Source organism: Fusarium solani (genome assembly GCF_023522795.1).
Source record: "Fusarium solani strain SB1 chromosome Unknown bctg00000005, whole genome shotgun sequence".
Lineage (NCBI taxonomy): Eukaryota > Fungi > Ascomycota > Sordariomycetes > Hypocreales > Nectriaceae > Fusarium > Fusarium solani.
The window spans coordinates 3,701,418-3,717,252 of NW_027072153.1; the positions used below are offsets into that span (position 1 = coordinate 3,701,418).

Below are 15,835 nucleotides of genomic sequence, written 5' to 3' on the forward strand. Positions count from 1 at the left end.
TTGGGATCAACCCCCGGCCAACTGTCAGCCGGGGTCAGAACAACCAGAAGCCCCGAGGCTTCACCCTGTGAAGTTAAGGCGTAATAGAGTTATAAGCTAGCTTTCACCCCTGGTTGACGTTACGCTTTACTTCCATAGACGACGCTGATTTAAATTCTATCCCCATTTCACTCCAAGCGTCGAGAAAATGATGTGCTCCAAGCCGCGCGCCGAGAAGCAGGAGGGGAGCGTAAGTTCAAAAGCCTTTCTGTATATTCTTCAAGGGGATACTAATGCACTGCTCAGATTGGTAACTCGTTTGCCTCTCTCGCAGGAGAGAAGGAGACGTTGCTCCCTGCAAGATACCTGGATCTCAAGCGGTGAGCATGGTCCCTTGGCACATGCGTCAACCAGGCTGACTGAACCTCCCCCAGTGAGCTCATTGGTGACGAAGCCAACCAGGCGGCTCTCATTGCAGCCTGGGCACGATTGACCTCTCGACTTGCCGAGCTGTTGGCGGAAATTGAGGAAAGGCAGCAACACGTACGTTCGATCTTAGCTCATACTTACCTTACTATCGCGTCTTCCATCGCTTACTGATCACCATGACTAGACAACACCGGAAGCTACCTACGATGAACTCGTCGAAAACCCCTCGCCTGAGCTTATCAACCGTATCAGGGAATGCGGGTCCGTAGTGATCCATGGGACCGTCTCAAAGGACCAGGTTAGAAACCCGAACTTGCCGCGTTGCGTGCTCAGTCCACTCGCTAACGCCGCGTAGGCATTGAAATGGCTTGACGATGTTCGAGACTACATCAAGCTGAATCCTCAAGTGAAAGGGTTCCCCAAGGACGACAAGCAGGTTTACGAGATCTAGTGCGTTGTTCCCATCACATCACCTTCTATGCCTGTCTACATCCTTGCGTTCAACCCAGTGTTACTAACAAGGGAGCAGCTGGTCTAGAGCCCAGCAGGAGGCACGTTCTCATCCCCGGATGCTAAAGACGCAAGCGGCGCTTCTATCTATCTTCACCGCCCCTTCCGAGTCGGACATCTCGCTTAGCACTCCGCTGGTGTATTCGGATCGGCTTCGAGTTAGGAATCCAGGAGACGCTAAATTCGCCTTGGGTCCTCACATAGATGGAGGCAGTATTGAGTGATGGGAGGACACCACTTACCGCCAGGTTTACGAGAAGATCCTAGCAGGGAAGTGGGAAGAGTTTGACGCCTGGGAGATGGGTAAGTTTGGACTTTTTGGGAAAATGACTCAACTGATTCCGATAGACAAGCGTGCCGATGCGGTCCAAGACCTGTATCCTGGGCCTGGTAGTGTGAGCACTCTTATTCAATATTTACCGAATTCCTTGTCGTTGCTGACTCTAAGAAAAGACAGGTCTATTCCGCTCGTGGCAAGGCTGGACCTCCCTGTCTAAGACAGGTCCCACTGAGGGAACTCTACTCGTTTACCCTTTCATTCGTGAACACAGTGCCGATCTGCTGATGCGTCCTTTGTTCAAGCCGAAGAAGCCCAAGTCCGACTTCCAGGGCGGAAAGGCTTTTTTAGCCCCGATAACTGGGAGCTGGATTTTGAAACTACCAACTTCCCAGGCTCTCCTCACCATCGCAGCCAGGAGTTAAACGACGTGACACACCCTCACCTGGAACTATTGCGAACCATGGTATGCATGCCAAAGGTATATCCTGGCGATTCAGTGTGGTGGCATAGTGGTGAGTTATGGTTTACTGACCCTCACTCTCTTGCGAACGGCTGACTGACCCGGTTACCTTTTTCAAGACGTCATTCATGCCGTAGAATCACAACATCGTGGGCAGAACGCTGCAGCAGTTTTCTACATTCCAGCTGTTGCTCTCACTCCCAAGAATGCGCATTACACCCGGGACCAGAGAGCGACATTTCTCTCTGGAAAACCAGCCCCAGACTCTCCCGGCGGCATCGGGGAGAGCGAGTTCAAAGGCCGGGGCACGAGAGATGACCTGCTGACCATGGAAGGAAAAGAAGGGTGAGTTTCAGCCCTAGTTGACTCCGACTGGATGACGCATACGGGTACTGACCAAGTCAGCATGGGCCTCGTACCTTTCAGGCTCAACGGTCATATGTCCGAGACTGAGAGGTCAGTTAGACAGGCAGCGTAAGTGTTCTCAAACGTGTGTTAGATGCAATCAATTGGCTAATCAACTTGCAGCAATGCTATCCTTGGGTTCTGATCTATGATAATGGGCAGCTGGGATCTTGCAACGAAAACGATCAAAGGACCATTCATGTAGATCAGAAGATCATCCCAACGTGACGTGGATCGCCTGTCAGAAGATCTCTTCCAGCAGCCGACGCCAACATGATCCCCCTGTATCGGGGCCCCGTAGGGGTCGTATAGGCGGCTTGAGCGCTATATCGTAGAGTGCTATGGCGCGTGTAAGCTTTGTGGCCCGTGGTTATGCCCCTATGGAGGTGGGAAAGTTATTATGGTTGTGCCGTCTAAGGGCGCGGTTTATGCGCCTATAGGGTAGCCGTGATATACCGCGTGAAGTAGTTATGACCTTTTGGTCAAGTGGTGGTTGACGGTAGCTATAACGTCCGTTTTTTAGGACAGCCTATCAAATACAAATAATATATGACAATCTGATATAAAGAGGCCTTTTATTGACTTCACCTAGAATGAAAACGCATTCTCCTGCGAAACCATCCCTTTGCGAACCGCTGCCGCCATGGTGCCCAGGGTATCACCGACGATAACCAGGTTGCTGATTTTCAGACCGTGTGGCCCACTAGAATCCTTCAGGAAGGTAAGACGATAGGCTCTCGGAATCTAAATCACAGTCAGTAGTTAGCTGGTGGACTCGCACATCCGAAGCGATAGACTGACCCGCAGCTCCCACTCAATTCCCTTGTTATCCGAATGTTTCTTCTCTCCCGGCTCCACAAAGTTGGTGTACATATTCCCGTATACCATGCCATCATATCCGTCTTCGGTACCCTGGATAAAAGCTGAGATGGGCTCCATTGAAAATTTGTCATAGAACCGGGTCGTATGAATCATCCTCTTCCAAGCCTCCTCTCCTCTAAGAACCTGACCAGTTTGGGTTTGGAGCTCGAATTCCTGGGTGAACCACTTGGTATGCGGCTCCGGATGTGCAACCTTGGTCTCGCAGAAGTCGGTGTTGAGGGTATTCAAGTATTGCATAACCGGATGTTTCAGGGCCTCATTGTCCCAACCCTTGAAAGAACCGATAAAGCATGGCTTGGTTTGGTAAGACATGGCGATGGGGAGGACTGAATTTGGCGCTAATCGAGATGGGAAGGCCTATTTGTTGCTGGAGATAAACTTATAAACACAGAAGAGGCGGAGATGATGGCAATCTTGGAGGACTGGGGATCATGATTTTAATGTATATCCCAGAGAGACCGATCACATGCATCTGTTCAGATCGTATTTCCATTACCCATCTAACAAATGTTCTCAGGACCACTATTGAATGATTATGCAGCGTATATACTTTCTCATTACGTGTTTCACAGCAATGCTTTGCCAGGTATCTGTTACCTAGTCTTCTCCTCATTATGAACCTTCGATCTACTATAAGAGGAAGAGCCTTCAGCTGTATTTTGGATGATAGGGTGACAGACATCTCGGTATTCTTGACATGTTCTTGCCGCTAAAAGAGGCAAAACCACCAGAACATGACTGCCACTGACAATCACGACAGTCCACGTCATTACCTGACCATTCTCCCAAGCCACTAACTCTCGCGGCAGGCATGAAGGCGTACTTTCAGCCCCGAAACCTAAGCCTTACAAGGATTCCCACTGCAGCCACCTGACGTACCGGTGATCCAAATGGTGGATGAAAAGATTTCATGTTTGCACGACAGAGGTGGTGGTGTGATGACGCAACCAGGCGTTAATTGGACGAAATAGGAGTCAAATAGAATGGGTGCTAATATCTGGTTTTAGTCCGGTTAGAACCAGCAGAATAGGAGGCACCCAAAACTTTTAAATTGCAGTTATTAAATTCTTATATGGACGTCTTTGATTGAGAGGCGCCGCACAAACGATGAGAACTAGTATGTGCGCTGGCTGTCAGAAGTGCGAGTGCATCGACTGATACATGGTAGACCACTCGGAGGCACGCGTGGATGACCCACGCAGTTCTTGGGAGCAATGTCAACTGTGGTTATGGTGTATGATATTTCTGTCAAGACCTGGCCCAGGAAGCGCTAGTATTCTTGTACTTTGGTCCTTACCTCGAACGCGTCCGTAAACGAACGCAAGTCGACCGGCCCAGGGGTAGGTGTCAGAGCGCAAGCATGTGGCTGAGGTTGACTGCGAACGAATGATGATCACCCCCAGTCATCTTCAATGACTTCACTTTTACATCTCACTATCGCATCCCGACTCCGTACGCTTCACTATTTTCTATTCACAACTGCGGCAAGGCTGGAAGAAAGGTGGAAACTAGACGGCTTGCGTATCACAGTGATAAAGCAATACTGCGAGAGTAGAAGATGTTGCTGAAAGATTCTAGTTACATGTGTCTGAGAGGAACACAGCACGAAGCTGTGAATTTCGTCACATCTCAATCAACTCGAGGCTCTAGGAGCCTCTACCAGCCAGGCAACCGTCAAGTTTATTTTGCAGCAAGCAAATCATGAGGTAATTTTACGCTAGCGCTACTCTCCTCCATGATAACCTCGACGCATGCGGCATTACGAACTCGCTGACGACTGCATGCACAGTCATGAGAATGGAAAAGATTTGGTCGTTAGTCGGGGTTTCTTCCAGAAGAGTGCTCCAAATGAGTCGTTGCAGCCTACCAAGGCTTTGCCTACTACGTGAGCGCCTACGGTGCAGGTTCTTGGTACTTAATGCTCAAAGCTTCTTGAAGCTGCTGCGGAAGGGTTGGTGGTTCAGGCCCGGAGTGTCCCGTAACCAAGAAAACTTCTCCGTCTTTCTGTGACGGAAGGTGGTGTCAGGCAAATGCATTCTATTCTATGATCCAGACCGTAAAAGAACGCAACCACGGATTACATTGCGGTGCTATAGGGTACCTCTCAAAAACTGGCTAACTATGCAGCTATGAGTGCAGTTGCTGTGGGAAAGTGGTAGGTTGTGCTGTACATCCAATCTTGGAAGCAATGAAATCGTCAACAGCATGCATCCCCATGCCAGCTCCGCTACCGGGCAAAGTGGGAGGAAATAAGATGTAACCGTGCGGTGCACCAGGTATAATTTTGAGGACCGACTCGCCACCTGCTGCCAGCCACTTCACACTCATAAACAAAGTATCATCGAGGAGGTAATCCTCAGTCCCACATGTGAATAGAGCTGGGGGAAGAATTCCCCTGAACCGCTCTAGGGACGCAAATAACGGGCTGACGAGAGGGTTCTTAAGCATCTCGTGTGACCACCCCGGTAGGAATGCGTCGCGAAAGTCGTTGATTAGGTCCCTGCTGACGACGAGAGGGGGCTGCCCTCGCCTAAAGTTATACACGCTAGGGGTCCAGTCCAGGCTGTAACACCCAAAATGGAGTAGAACTCCTTTCAAATGGAAGTCGGGGAATTCAGACTTGGTGTGTTGTAGTAAATGAAGAACTACAAGCAACGATAGGTGCGCACCGGCGGATTCGCCGCCAATGAATCCCAAGGGCGCGTTAAAAGTGGCATCTGCGTTAACCACTAACCACTTTGCTGCGTCGTAGCAGTCTTGAGGCCCTGCTGGGAAAGGATACTCTGGTGCGAGTCGGTAGCCGATGGAGATGCAAAGCAGACCATGGTCATTCGCCATGGCTTGCAACATGGGATCTTGATAGGCCTCATCCCCGAGCACCCAGCCGCCGCCGTGAAGGTGCATGAAAACGGCGGTTACCGACTTTTGATTCTGTGGTCTGAGGATGCGGCAGGGAATAGATCGGTCTGGGTCCCGCGAAGGGAGCTCAAACCCGGTTGCGGAGGGGAGATGCGTTGGGCCAGGAAGAACAGTTTGACCAGTGGTCCGTAGGCGCCGATACTCGGCTACCCCGACCTCCTTCCAGCTGGGAGTCGTCAGTGTGAGGTCCTCCAGCTTTGAATTAAATGCTCTTGTCTCCGGCGTGACCGAGGAAGGATCGAAGCATCTCGGTTGAAAGACGAGAGGGGAATATGACGGCATAGTGTAGAACGGACAGCCTCGAACAAGTCACAAGACTTAGATTAATATGGTTTGCCGAGAATGGCTTTACTTTCTAGTTGGGAAAAGCTCTTGGGAAGATCGATTGCCATAAGAGCTGCGCGTCGGTTATTGAAGTACGAGATGTGGGTTTGTAGTTGCGGAAAGGCGCCCGGTCCCCCAAATTCAAAGCTGTAGCACAACGTCAACGTTCAGTCAGCGGCTTGGCCCGCAATACAATACATTTGTCCAACTAATAATGCCCTACTTGAAAATGTACTATGTGGATTCTCCACTGGCTTCAATGCTTACTCTACAAGGCTACCATGCGACCAGTACTTACAGTATGGGCAAGGCCTCGGACCCCAATGCCGTCGTCAACGAGAAGCTAGTAATCAAGGGCGTCAAGGGCCTCCGAGTTGCGGACTGTAGTATTATGCCCAAGGTGAACAATGGCCACACCTAGATGCTAGCGTATGGAATCGGCGAGAAGGTCCCCGATCTTATCAGGGCCGCGTGGATTTAAAGGCGGAGCGATTTTTGGTTGGGTCACAATAACCAAGTTCACCCTCGGTAAATATAGGCATTTGCCTGGAAGTTTCTATTGTAATAAAGTGTAAAATACATGGAATTGGGAGAACAAATCCGCCTTTATGTGTATTCATTCATGCTGTTAGGTCAAGGCAGTGCCAAACCACACGTCTACTGCCTCAAAGACAACGGGAGAAGCCGAAGAGGTGGCGCCTTCGAAACTTTCACAGACATAAGGTTAACACACACGACATCAGTCAATCACATCTAACTGTCTAAAAAGTAGCCACGTCATCCTGGGCTCTTCTTTCCCGCTGGTTCTCGGAGGTTGTGTGCATCCCACTGCGCCAACGCTCCGCATCCTCGGAATTCGGCACAGGCAGACTGAGTGTATTTAGTTGGCGGGAGAGAGGGCGAGTATATAGTCTGTGCCCAACTGAAAGTGAACGTGCGACTTCGAACCCTCACGAACTCACTATCGGATTCGCTTCTCTCCTATCATTATGGCTCCCGCAGAAATTGATGACTCTAAGACTGCCAAAAGTCCTACGTTGGACTTTACAGGCAGTTTTGTTCAGATTATTGATGGAAAACCCTCCACGACAAAGGAAACCCGTCATGGCGTCAACCCGGCCAATATGCAGCCAAAAGAAGAGGTTCCCGTCGCAACGCAGGACGACCTCGATTGTGCCGTTGATGCGGCACGAAAAGCTTTCAGAACTTGGTCCAAAGTGTCATACAAAGACCGCCGCGCCGCTGTCCTTGCTTTTGCGGACGCCGTAGAGAAAGTCAAGACGGCCTTCAGAGACCTCCTCGTTTCCGAGCAGGGGAAGCCTGCAAGTCTCCCGTCTATTGATACACCTTGACTAACTCTCGTCGTTCAGATCCCTCAAGCTGATGTGGAAGCCGATGCTACCATCGGATTGATTCGAGAGCTTGCGCATATCGAGCTTCCAGAAGAGGTAATCGAAGACGACGACAAGCGGACTGTCATCACACGCTACGTCCCGATTGGCGTCGTTGGCGCTATTATTCCGTGGAACTTTCCATTTTTATTGGCGGCTAGCAAGCTCATTCCAGCTTTGTTGACGGGGAACGTGGTCATCCTGAAACCTTCGTGGGTATCCCTCAAACTTTGAATGTCGGCATGGCGTACTCATTGAGCGGCAGCCCATTTACTCCCTATTGCGGACTCAAACTCGTCGAGCTGGCTCAGGGGTTCTTCCCGCCCGGAGTCGCGCAGTCATTGAGCGGAGATGACAGGCTTGGCCCGTGGTTGACAAGTCACCCGGGCATCGACAAGATCAGCTTCACAGGCTCTTCGACAACTGGAAAACTAGTGCTTCAAAGTGCGGCAAAAACTCTGAAGCGAGTTACCCTCGAGCTGTCCGTTCTAATGCGCTCTTTTGTTTGCACTGTTCAGTCATACTAACTATGCCTAGAGGTGGCAACGACCCTGCTATTATCTTCCCCGATGTTGACGTGAATAAGGTTGCAGAGAAAGTCGCCTTCTATTCCTTCCTTAACTCGGGCCAGGTATGAAAAAGCCCTTCGCTGCTGAAAACCTTATGCAAGACTCCTGGCTCACATCTGTCGACGCTAGATCTGCATTGCGTTGAAACGCATCTATATCCATGAGTCTATTTACGAACAGTTCAGAGATGCCGTGGTCAAGCAAGTCAAAGCCTATACTCTGGGGGATGGATTTCAAGAAGGGATCAGCCATGGGCCCCTGCAGAATTCTATGCAGTACGAAAAGGTAAAGACATTTTTCAATGATATCGAAAAAGAGGGCTGGAAGGTTGCTGTAGGCGGCAAGATTGATCCCTCCCCGGGGTACTTCATCACTCCCACGGTAATTGACAGGCCGCCGGACAGTTCTCGCATCGTGGTTGAGGAGCCTTTTGGTAAGCGACTGCTCAATCGTTCGCTAGAGCGTAGCTAACGGCCAAATCACCAGGCCCAATTGTCCCCCTTTTGTCCTGGAAGGATGAGGACGACGTCATTGCTCGAGCCAACGATTCTCTCATGGGACTGGGAGCTTCTGTATGGTGCAACGACCTTAAGAAGGCGGAAAGGGTTGCGAGGGAGATCCAAGCCGGAAGCGTGTGGGTTAATACTCACTTCGATCTTTCCCCCATGGCACCTTTCGGCGGGCACAAGGAGAGTGGCTTGGGAGTTGAATGGGGGAAGAATGGTTTGAAGGAACTATGCAATGTGCAGACCCTCTTTCTTAACAAACATGTTGCTTGAGGGTTGGGAGGATAGGATGGGCTACAAATCCGCCGCAGGCTCCAGTCTTCATGGGAGGTATTTGATCTGTTTCGGATTGAGTTCGTTTCCAAGTCTAGTTTGGTAGTGCTTCTTTGTATAGTTCATTTGTATAGGGATTTGCTGCCGCATATTGAAGTACTTCGTGTATGTGATTAAGCGTCATAACAACTTGATAAGTGATGGCCCAATCCGGTCCAGAAGAACACCATAAATTAAACCTGTTGTATTTAAAGCAACCTCATATAGCATCGAACACACGACTTCAAAACTGACATTGAGAATGCTTCTTTCCTCCCCTTACCCTGAGCGCTTCCTGCTTTAGATGAAGCTTGTCTAAGCGTGCCTGAGTTTGCCTATTACTACAGACCAAAATCAACTTAGTAGAATTAGTTTTCTCGAAGGTTGAGAGTGTGCAACATTGGATGTAGCTGGAAGGGATTGAAATTAAAGCTTACTTATTTCTAATTAAATAAATAACTAAAGTTAGTCTTTTTTTATCTTTCCTTGGATAGGATTATATTAGTTAGCTATAACGGAATGTTACTTACAATCTGTTTTATATAAGTCTAATTCTATATAAATTTAATTATTAGGAGGGTTATAAACGCAAGTACTCTTAGTAGGCCAACGCAATCTCATAGATAATAAGCCTCTTAATAGAACTTTTTGCTATTTTAATCCTATACTATAAAGTTAGATATATTAAACTTATTAAGAATTATTCCCGCTGCGTTTAAAAAAGTGAATAATATAAGAGCTCTAACATACTTAATAAGTGAGCTGTATACTTAAGTAAGCTATATACTTATAGTATATAGCTAAAAATTATAAACCTTAAATCTCTAAAAACTATTATAAAGTTACTATAGACTTAAAAAGAGTATTTTTATAACTCTAACTAAAAAAGTTATAAGATTATTATTTTCTTAGATTTTTAAAAATCTCTTTAATTTTAAAAAAATTAAAAACTAAAAAATAATAATATAAATATTATTATTCTTAGACTTTATTTTACCTAAAATAGGGATTAAAGTATCTTAATTAATATCTTAATAATTTTAAGAATAAAGGCTTTATACCTAAAGCCTAAGGTCTTAATAGGCTTAAATTAATAAGGTTTATCTATATAATTATTAATAGCTTTAATAACGCGCTAAAACTAGCTCTATTCATAATAAATAGGTTATATCTTAACTAGCTAAAGAGGTTAAAATCCCCTTCACGTAGTAGCTCTCCCCTCTAATATTAATATTCTAATTATCCTTATAATTCTTAACCACTTAAAGAGGCTAAAATCTTAAAGGATTATACTTCTATTATTATTATTAGAGGAGGTTTAATTATAACTAATAATAACTAACTAATTAACTAATCTATGACTAGCTAACTAATTAATAATATATTAATAATGAGATTATAATAGCTACTTTCCGCAGAGACCTTTAACTAAATAATTAAAGTAGCATAGCTAATACCTATTAGTATAACTTCTAATATAACTAAAATAACTTTACCGAGGCAATCTATAAGCTTTGCAAAGGCGCTAAAAATACTTATAATAGGCTATAAAAAATAGTATTAAATAAAGCCCTTTAGAGTATTAAGTTAAGTATAGAGCTTAGCTAATCAATATAAGTTAAACTCGCGATCTTTAATTATAATATCTTTTTTCTTTTTCTTAGCCTCTTTCTACTTAGTTATAATATTAATAAAAGGTTTAATTTTATTAAAAAAGAGCTTTTTTTATTAAAGGCTCTTAAAAGAAAGCTAGAGAAAAGAGAAGATCTTATTAGCGGAGATACTATATTCTTCGAGGACTTATAAGATAATAACTAATATAAAGCATAGCTTATAACCCTTATTATTAGTATTAATACCTTTTATAATACTAAATAAAAAAATTAAAAAAGTCTTATAGCTAGCTAGGATCTAGCTATATAGCTATAGGCATAACTATATTAGGAAATAAAGGTTATTAGCGTTATAGGTTTACTTAGAGGGATTAGTTCTTAGAATTAGTATTAGAGTTTTATAAACCTAAAAAGTATTAATACTAGACTTAGTAGTAGATAAAGGTCTATAAGTTGAATTAATTAAACCTATCTAGTTAAATATATAATATATATATCTTAGCTTATATAAATATATAAATAATAGTAATTTTAATAGTAATTTTAATAATAATAATATAAATATAGAATTCCTAAATAGCTTATTAAGTAAGTTTTTTAATAGTTTTAAAAAATTATATAAATAGTTTAGACTTTTTAATAAATCTTAATTTAAGTTTTTAGCTTATAAGAATTTAAAGTAATTTTTTAAAAACTTTTTAAAGTAATTTTAAAATAAGATATAAATACTAAGAAATTATAAAATATATAGCTTACTTAAGTAAATAGCTTACTTATTAAGTATATTAGCCTATAAATTATTTATAACTTATAGTAAATAAAAGCTATTATTTACTAAGTTATATTTAAGCTTTATATTAATTAATAAGTTAAGAATATTATATAATATATATAATTTCTTACTATTAGCTTTTAATATATAAATATAATATATAACATACTTAATAAGCGAGTCTAATAGATAAGTAAGTAGGATAGAGGTATTTCTACCTTAAAAGAGGAAATTAAAAAAATATTTAAAATTTAAAATATAGCTTAAAATAGGCATAAACTTACTATTATAGCTATTATATAGTATATTAGCTTATATTAATTGTTAAAAAAAATCTAATTAAATTCCTTATAAGGTAATATAAAAAATAGCATATTTGTATTATATACTTAGCTATTTCTTTATAAAGGGATTTTTTTAAAAATATATAAAAATTAATTTTAGATTATTTATATATTTAGCTTTATAAAAATACTGTTTATAAGTTTCTCGCTATTTTATAGGGAAAGTTAAGTTATCTAGGGTAGGTTAATTCTAGGTGCATAGTATGCTATTATACTCGCTTATTTATCATACTCGCTTATTAAGTATGTTATAATAAGTAAATATCTTAAATAAATAAATATCTTAAAAATCTTAACTTTTATAATAAAAATTATAATAAAAATCTTATAAATTATTTAATTAATTAAAATTATTTATTATATTTTTCCTTAGATATTTTAATTATTACTTAATAAGTTTATATAATATATATAATAAGAATATATATTAAATAAATATATATAATACTTTTTTTATACCTATAAGATAAAAGTTATACTAAAAATATTATAAATTATTTAATTAATTAAAACTACTTATTATATTTTTCCCTAGATATCTTAATTACTACTAAATAGGTTCTTATATTATAGCTAAACTTATTATAAATATTATAATATTAAATACTTAATTACGCTAATCTTCCTTAATTATTATTTCTTAATAATTTTATTATTACTTATATATTAATATCTATTTAATTAATTACTTATTAGTTTTTTTTTATTATTATTTCTTTTCTTTTTTATAATTAAGTCTTTATTACCCTTTAGTATTAACTTAATATCTTATTTATTTATTTAAGGTTTTTAACTTAAGCCTTAAGTAAAATAACCTTATATATAATTATTTTTATTCCCTTAAAAGAAGACTATATAGCTTCTAGAATTAACTCTAAGGAGCTACTTTTATATATTATAACTTACCTCTTAAGGTAATTTAATTAAGATTAAGCCTTAAGTATAATCTTTAAGGTCTTTAAGACCTAAGGGGTTAAGGGTTTAATTACCTTCTAAGGCGATATTAAAGTCTATAGTTATATATTAAGCTTTAAGATTATATTTTTTATATTAAGAGGAATAAACTTAGCTCTTTTAAAGATTAATTTAATATTTTTTTATATTATAATAGCCTAAAATATAATATAAAAGGCTAAAAAGAACTTAGTCTTTAAAATATAAATTATAAAGTATTTAATTAGATACTTAATTTCTTAATTATAAGTATTTTTAAATATATTAAAATACCTAATATTAAGGGGCTAAAATAAATAAGATAAATAAAGTAATATATAAAATATAATAATATTATTATTTTAATAAAATCTCTTAAAATTAATAAAATAATAATTTTTATAATTATTAAGGATTAAGAAATAATAAAAATTAATTAATTAATTAATTATATATTTATTAAAGTATTTTAATTACTTTAAATTAATCTTATTATTTATTTAATTATTTTAAGTTATTATAATAGCTTAATCGCCTAAGAGGTTATTTTCTTAATATTAATTAATAAGGTAATATTAGCTTATATTAATAATAAATAATAAAATTACTTAGCTTTTTATATTAATTACATAAATAATTATAATTTATTCTTAGTTTTTAAGCTATATTAATTTTAGTTTTTTATATTTATTTATACTTATAATAATTATTTTATTTTAAATTATATTTATTATAAAGCTAATTTTATTAAAGTTATAAATATCTTTTAATTAAATCTTATACTTTATAATTATATTTATTATAATTATATATTAATTATAAATAATAATTAGATCTTTATACTTAGCTCTTTAGTAATTATACTTTTAAAAAAATATATCTTAAGGTCTAAGTATTACTTAATAAAATTAGAAGCTTAGTACTTATTAATAAGTAATATATTATAGTTAGTGAGTAATTAATTAGTTATTTCTTTAATATTATATAATTATAGGGGAAATCCTTATAAATTTAAATTAAGAATAAATTAAATAATAATCTATTCCTCTAGATTAAATAGTTTATATAATTTAAGAATTTAATTATATTAAGATTAAATACTATTATGCTAGTGATATAAGGCCTAATAATTAACTTAGTATAGCCTAGTAGCGCCTTAGAGACTTAAATTTAGGTTATTTTAGAGAGCTTAAAGCATAAAAAGGACTTAATATTTAAAATATAATTAAGGTATAATTTTTAATTAATAATTAATTAATTAAATAATATTAGTAATAATTAAGGGATTTGTAGTATATATACTTATTTAGTATATATGCTTATTATATATATTATTATACTTAGCTTATTATATATATTATAATATTAAATACCTAATTATATTAATTTTCTTTAATTATTACTTCTTAAATAATTTTATTATTACTTAAGTATTTATATTTATTTAATTAATTATTTATTTAATTAATTATTTATCTTTTTTTATTTATTATTATTTTTTTTTATTATAATTTAATCTTTTTTACCCTTAAATATTAACTTAATATCTTATTTACTTCTTTAATATAATAATTATATAGGTCCTAGGGGGATAAACTAGTTATACTAGTTTATGCTATAGAGGAGATATTAATATTATCTTTAATAAGATATAAGTTATATCTAATAATATATTTAAAGGTATTAAGTATAACTAAGTTATATTAATAGCTAAGGTAACTAATATATAAGAAAGTATAATAAGTATATTTTATATATATAAGGATCTCTTTAAGATTAAATCTCAAAATAATTAGTTTAAGGTAAGATTATTAAGATTAAATATTAGTCTTATTAATCTTAAGGTATAAAATTAAATAGTTTTCTTTTAGTCTTACCTTTATAATTATTTTATTAGGCTTTCTTACTTATATCTTATTATAATTATAATATAAGGTCTCTCTTTTATTAGTCTTATCCTTAAGGCTATTTCTCGCGATTATATTTATTAATAAGTAATTTTAATTTATAATTATTTCTTATATTAATATAATATTAGGTTAAGTTTATAAAAATATATCTTTATATAAACTTTTTAAGGTAAATAATCTCTTAGCTTATATTAAAGCTTTTAGTTTTAATGTTATATCTTATATTTATTATTTTTATTAAGGCCTTCTTTATAAGGTAATCTTTAATTATTTAAATTATTATTTTAATTATATAAATATAAAGGTTATATATAATAGAGCTAATATAGCCTTTTTTTATATATCTTATTTAGTTTTATTTTATATTTCTAGCTAATATTTAATAATAGTAAAAAATATTTAAGAGTATAAATACTTAGAAAATAAAGAGGCTAAGGTAATAGCTAATTTAGAGGTAATTATAATAAAATTAGCTTATATTTATTAATAGAAATAGCTCTTAAAGGCGCGAGGGAATAAGGCCTTTAAATATAGCTTTTATGCCTTAGATAAGTTAAGGGAGCTTTATAAGGAGTTTTTTATTATAATAAAGGTATATTCCCTTAGGGCTATTAATCTAATTAATTAGAATATTATTAACCATAATAAGCTTATATTTAATATTATTCGTAAAAGTTTTTTAAGAGGTATTATATATTAATAAGGTATTTTAGTGGTTTTTATATATTTTCTAAGTCTAAATAATCTTTTTATTTTATAAAATATATTATTTTATTATTAATTTTATTTATATTAAAAATAATTTTTATAAGTTATTTTATTAATTTATTAATTTTTATATTAACTTTATTATTTATTTATATTTAAATAATATCTTATATTAATTTAAGTAATAAAATATAAAAAATTAAATAAAGTTTAATTTTAAGTAATAAGGCTAATTTATAAATATATTTTAAGATTTCTTTATTTAATTTTATAAGGTTTAATATATTTATAATTAAGTTTTTTATTATATTATTTTATTTTAATATTTTTTATTATAAAATAAATTATATCTCCCTTTAAGAAGATTAGTCTTTTACTTCTTTTTTTATTTATATAATTTATTATTTTTAATAAATTTAAGTTTTATATATATTTCGTTATATAGATTTCTTAATTAATTATTAATTAAGATTATTTTTAAGTAAATAATAATATCTAAGGTAAATCTAAAATTAGTATAAGCTAATATAACTTATATATTTTTATTCATTATTATATTATAGGCTAATTAGGCTATTAATAGTTTTTT

The 15,835-nt window shown here is 36.5% G+C and overlaps 4 protein-coding genes across 4 annotated transcripts; 2 read left to right on the plus strand and 2 right to left on the minus strand.

Annotated features, from left to right (window-relative positions):
• Positions 1-187: 187 nt before the first annotated feature.
• On the plus strand, positions 188-2,208 carry MRS44_009624 (uncharacterized protein; the record flags this gene model as incomplete). The annotated part of the gene is made up of 12 exons (XM_065621372.1): positions 188-229; positions 286-359; positions 414-522; positions 593-706; positions 764-858; positions 938-1,076; positions 1,167-1,221; positions 1,267-1,313; positions 1,470-1,661; positions 1,816-2,003; positions 2,064-2,132; positions 2,187-2,208. The coding sequence occupies 12 exons, from the start codon at positions 188-190 to the stop codon at positions 2,206-2,208; spliced, it is 1,146 nt and encodes a 381-aa protein (XP_065477444.1).
• A 443-nt stretch (positions 2,209-2,651) lies between these two features.
• Positions 2,652-3,257, minus strand: MRS44_009625 (uncharacterized protein; the record flags this gene model as incomplete). Its single annotated transcript, XM_046271824.2, has 2 exons — positions 2,652-2,807; positions 2,865-3,257. The coding sequence occupies 2 exons, from the start codon at positions 3,255-3,257 to the stop codon at positions 2,652-2,654; spliced, it is 549 nt and encodes a 182-aa protein (XP_046124232.2).
• Positions 3,258-5,072: 1,815 nt separating this feature from the next.
• MRS44_009626 (uncharacterized protein) lies at positions 5,073-6,146 on the minus strand (the record flags this gene model as incomplete). Its single annotated transcript, XM_046279150.2, has 1 exon — positions 5,073-6,146. One exon carries the CDS (start codon positions 6,144-6,146, stop codon positions 5,073-5,075), a length of 1,074 nt encoding a protein of 357 aa, XP_046124231.2.
• A 1,031-nt stretch (positions 6,147-7,177) lies between these two features.
• On the plus strand, positions 7,178-8,927 carry MRS44_009627 (uncharacterized protein; the record flags this gene model as incomplete). Its single annotated transcript, XM_065621373.1, has 6 exons — positions 7,178-7,462; positions 7,559-7,791; positions 7,845-8,060; positions 8,117-8,210; positions 8,278-8,581; positions 8,635-8,927. The coding sequence occupies 6 exons, from the start codon at positions 7,178-7,180 to the stop codon at positions 8,925-8,927; spliced, it is 1,425 nt and encodes a 474-aa protein (XP_065477445.1).
• Positions 8,928-15,835: the final 6,908 nt, after the last annotated feature.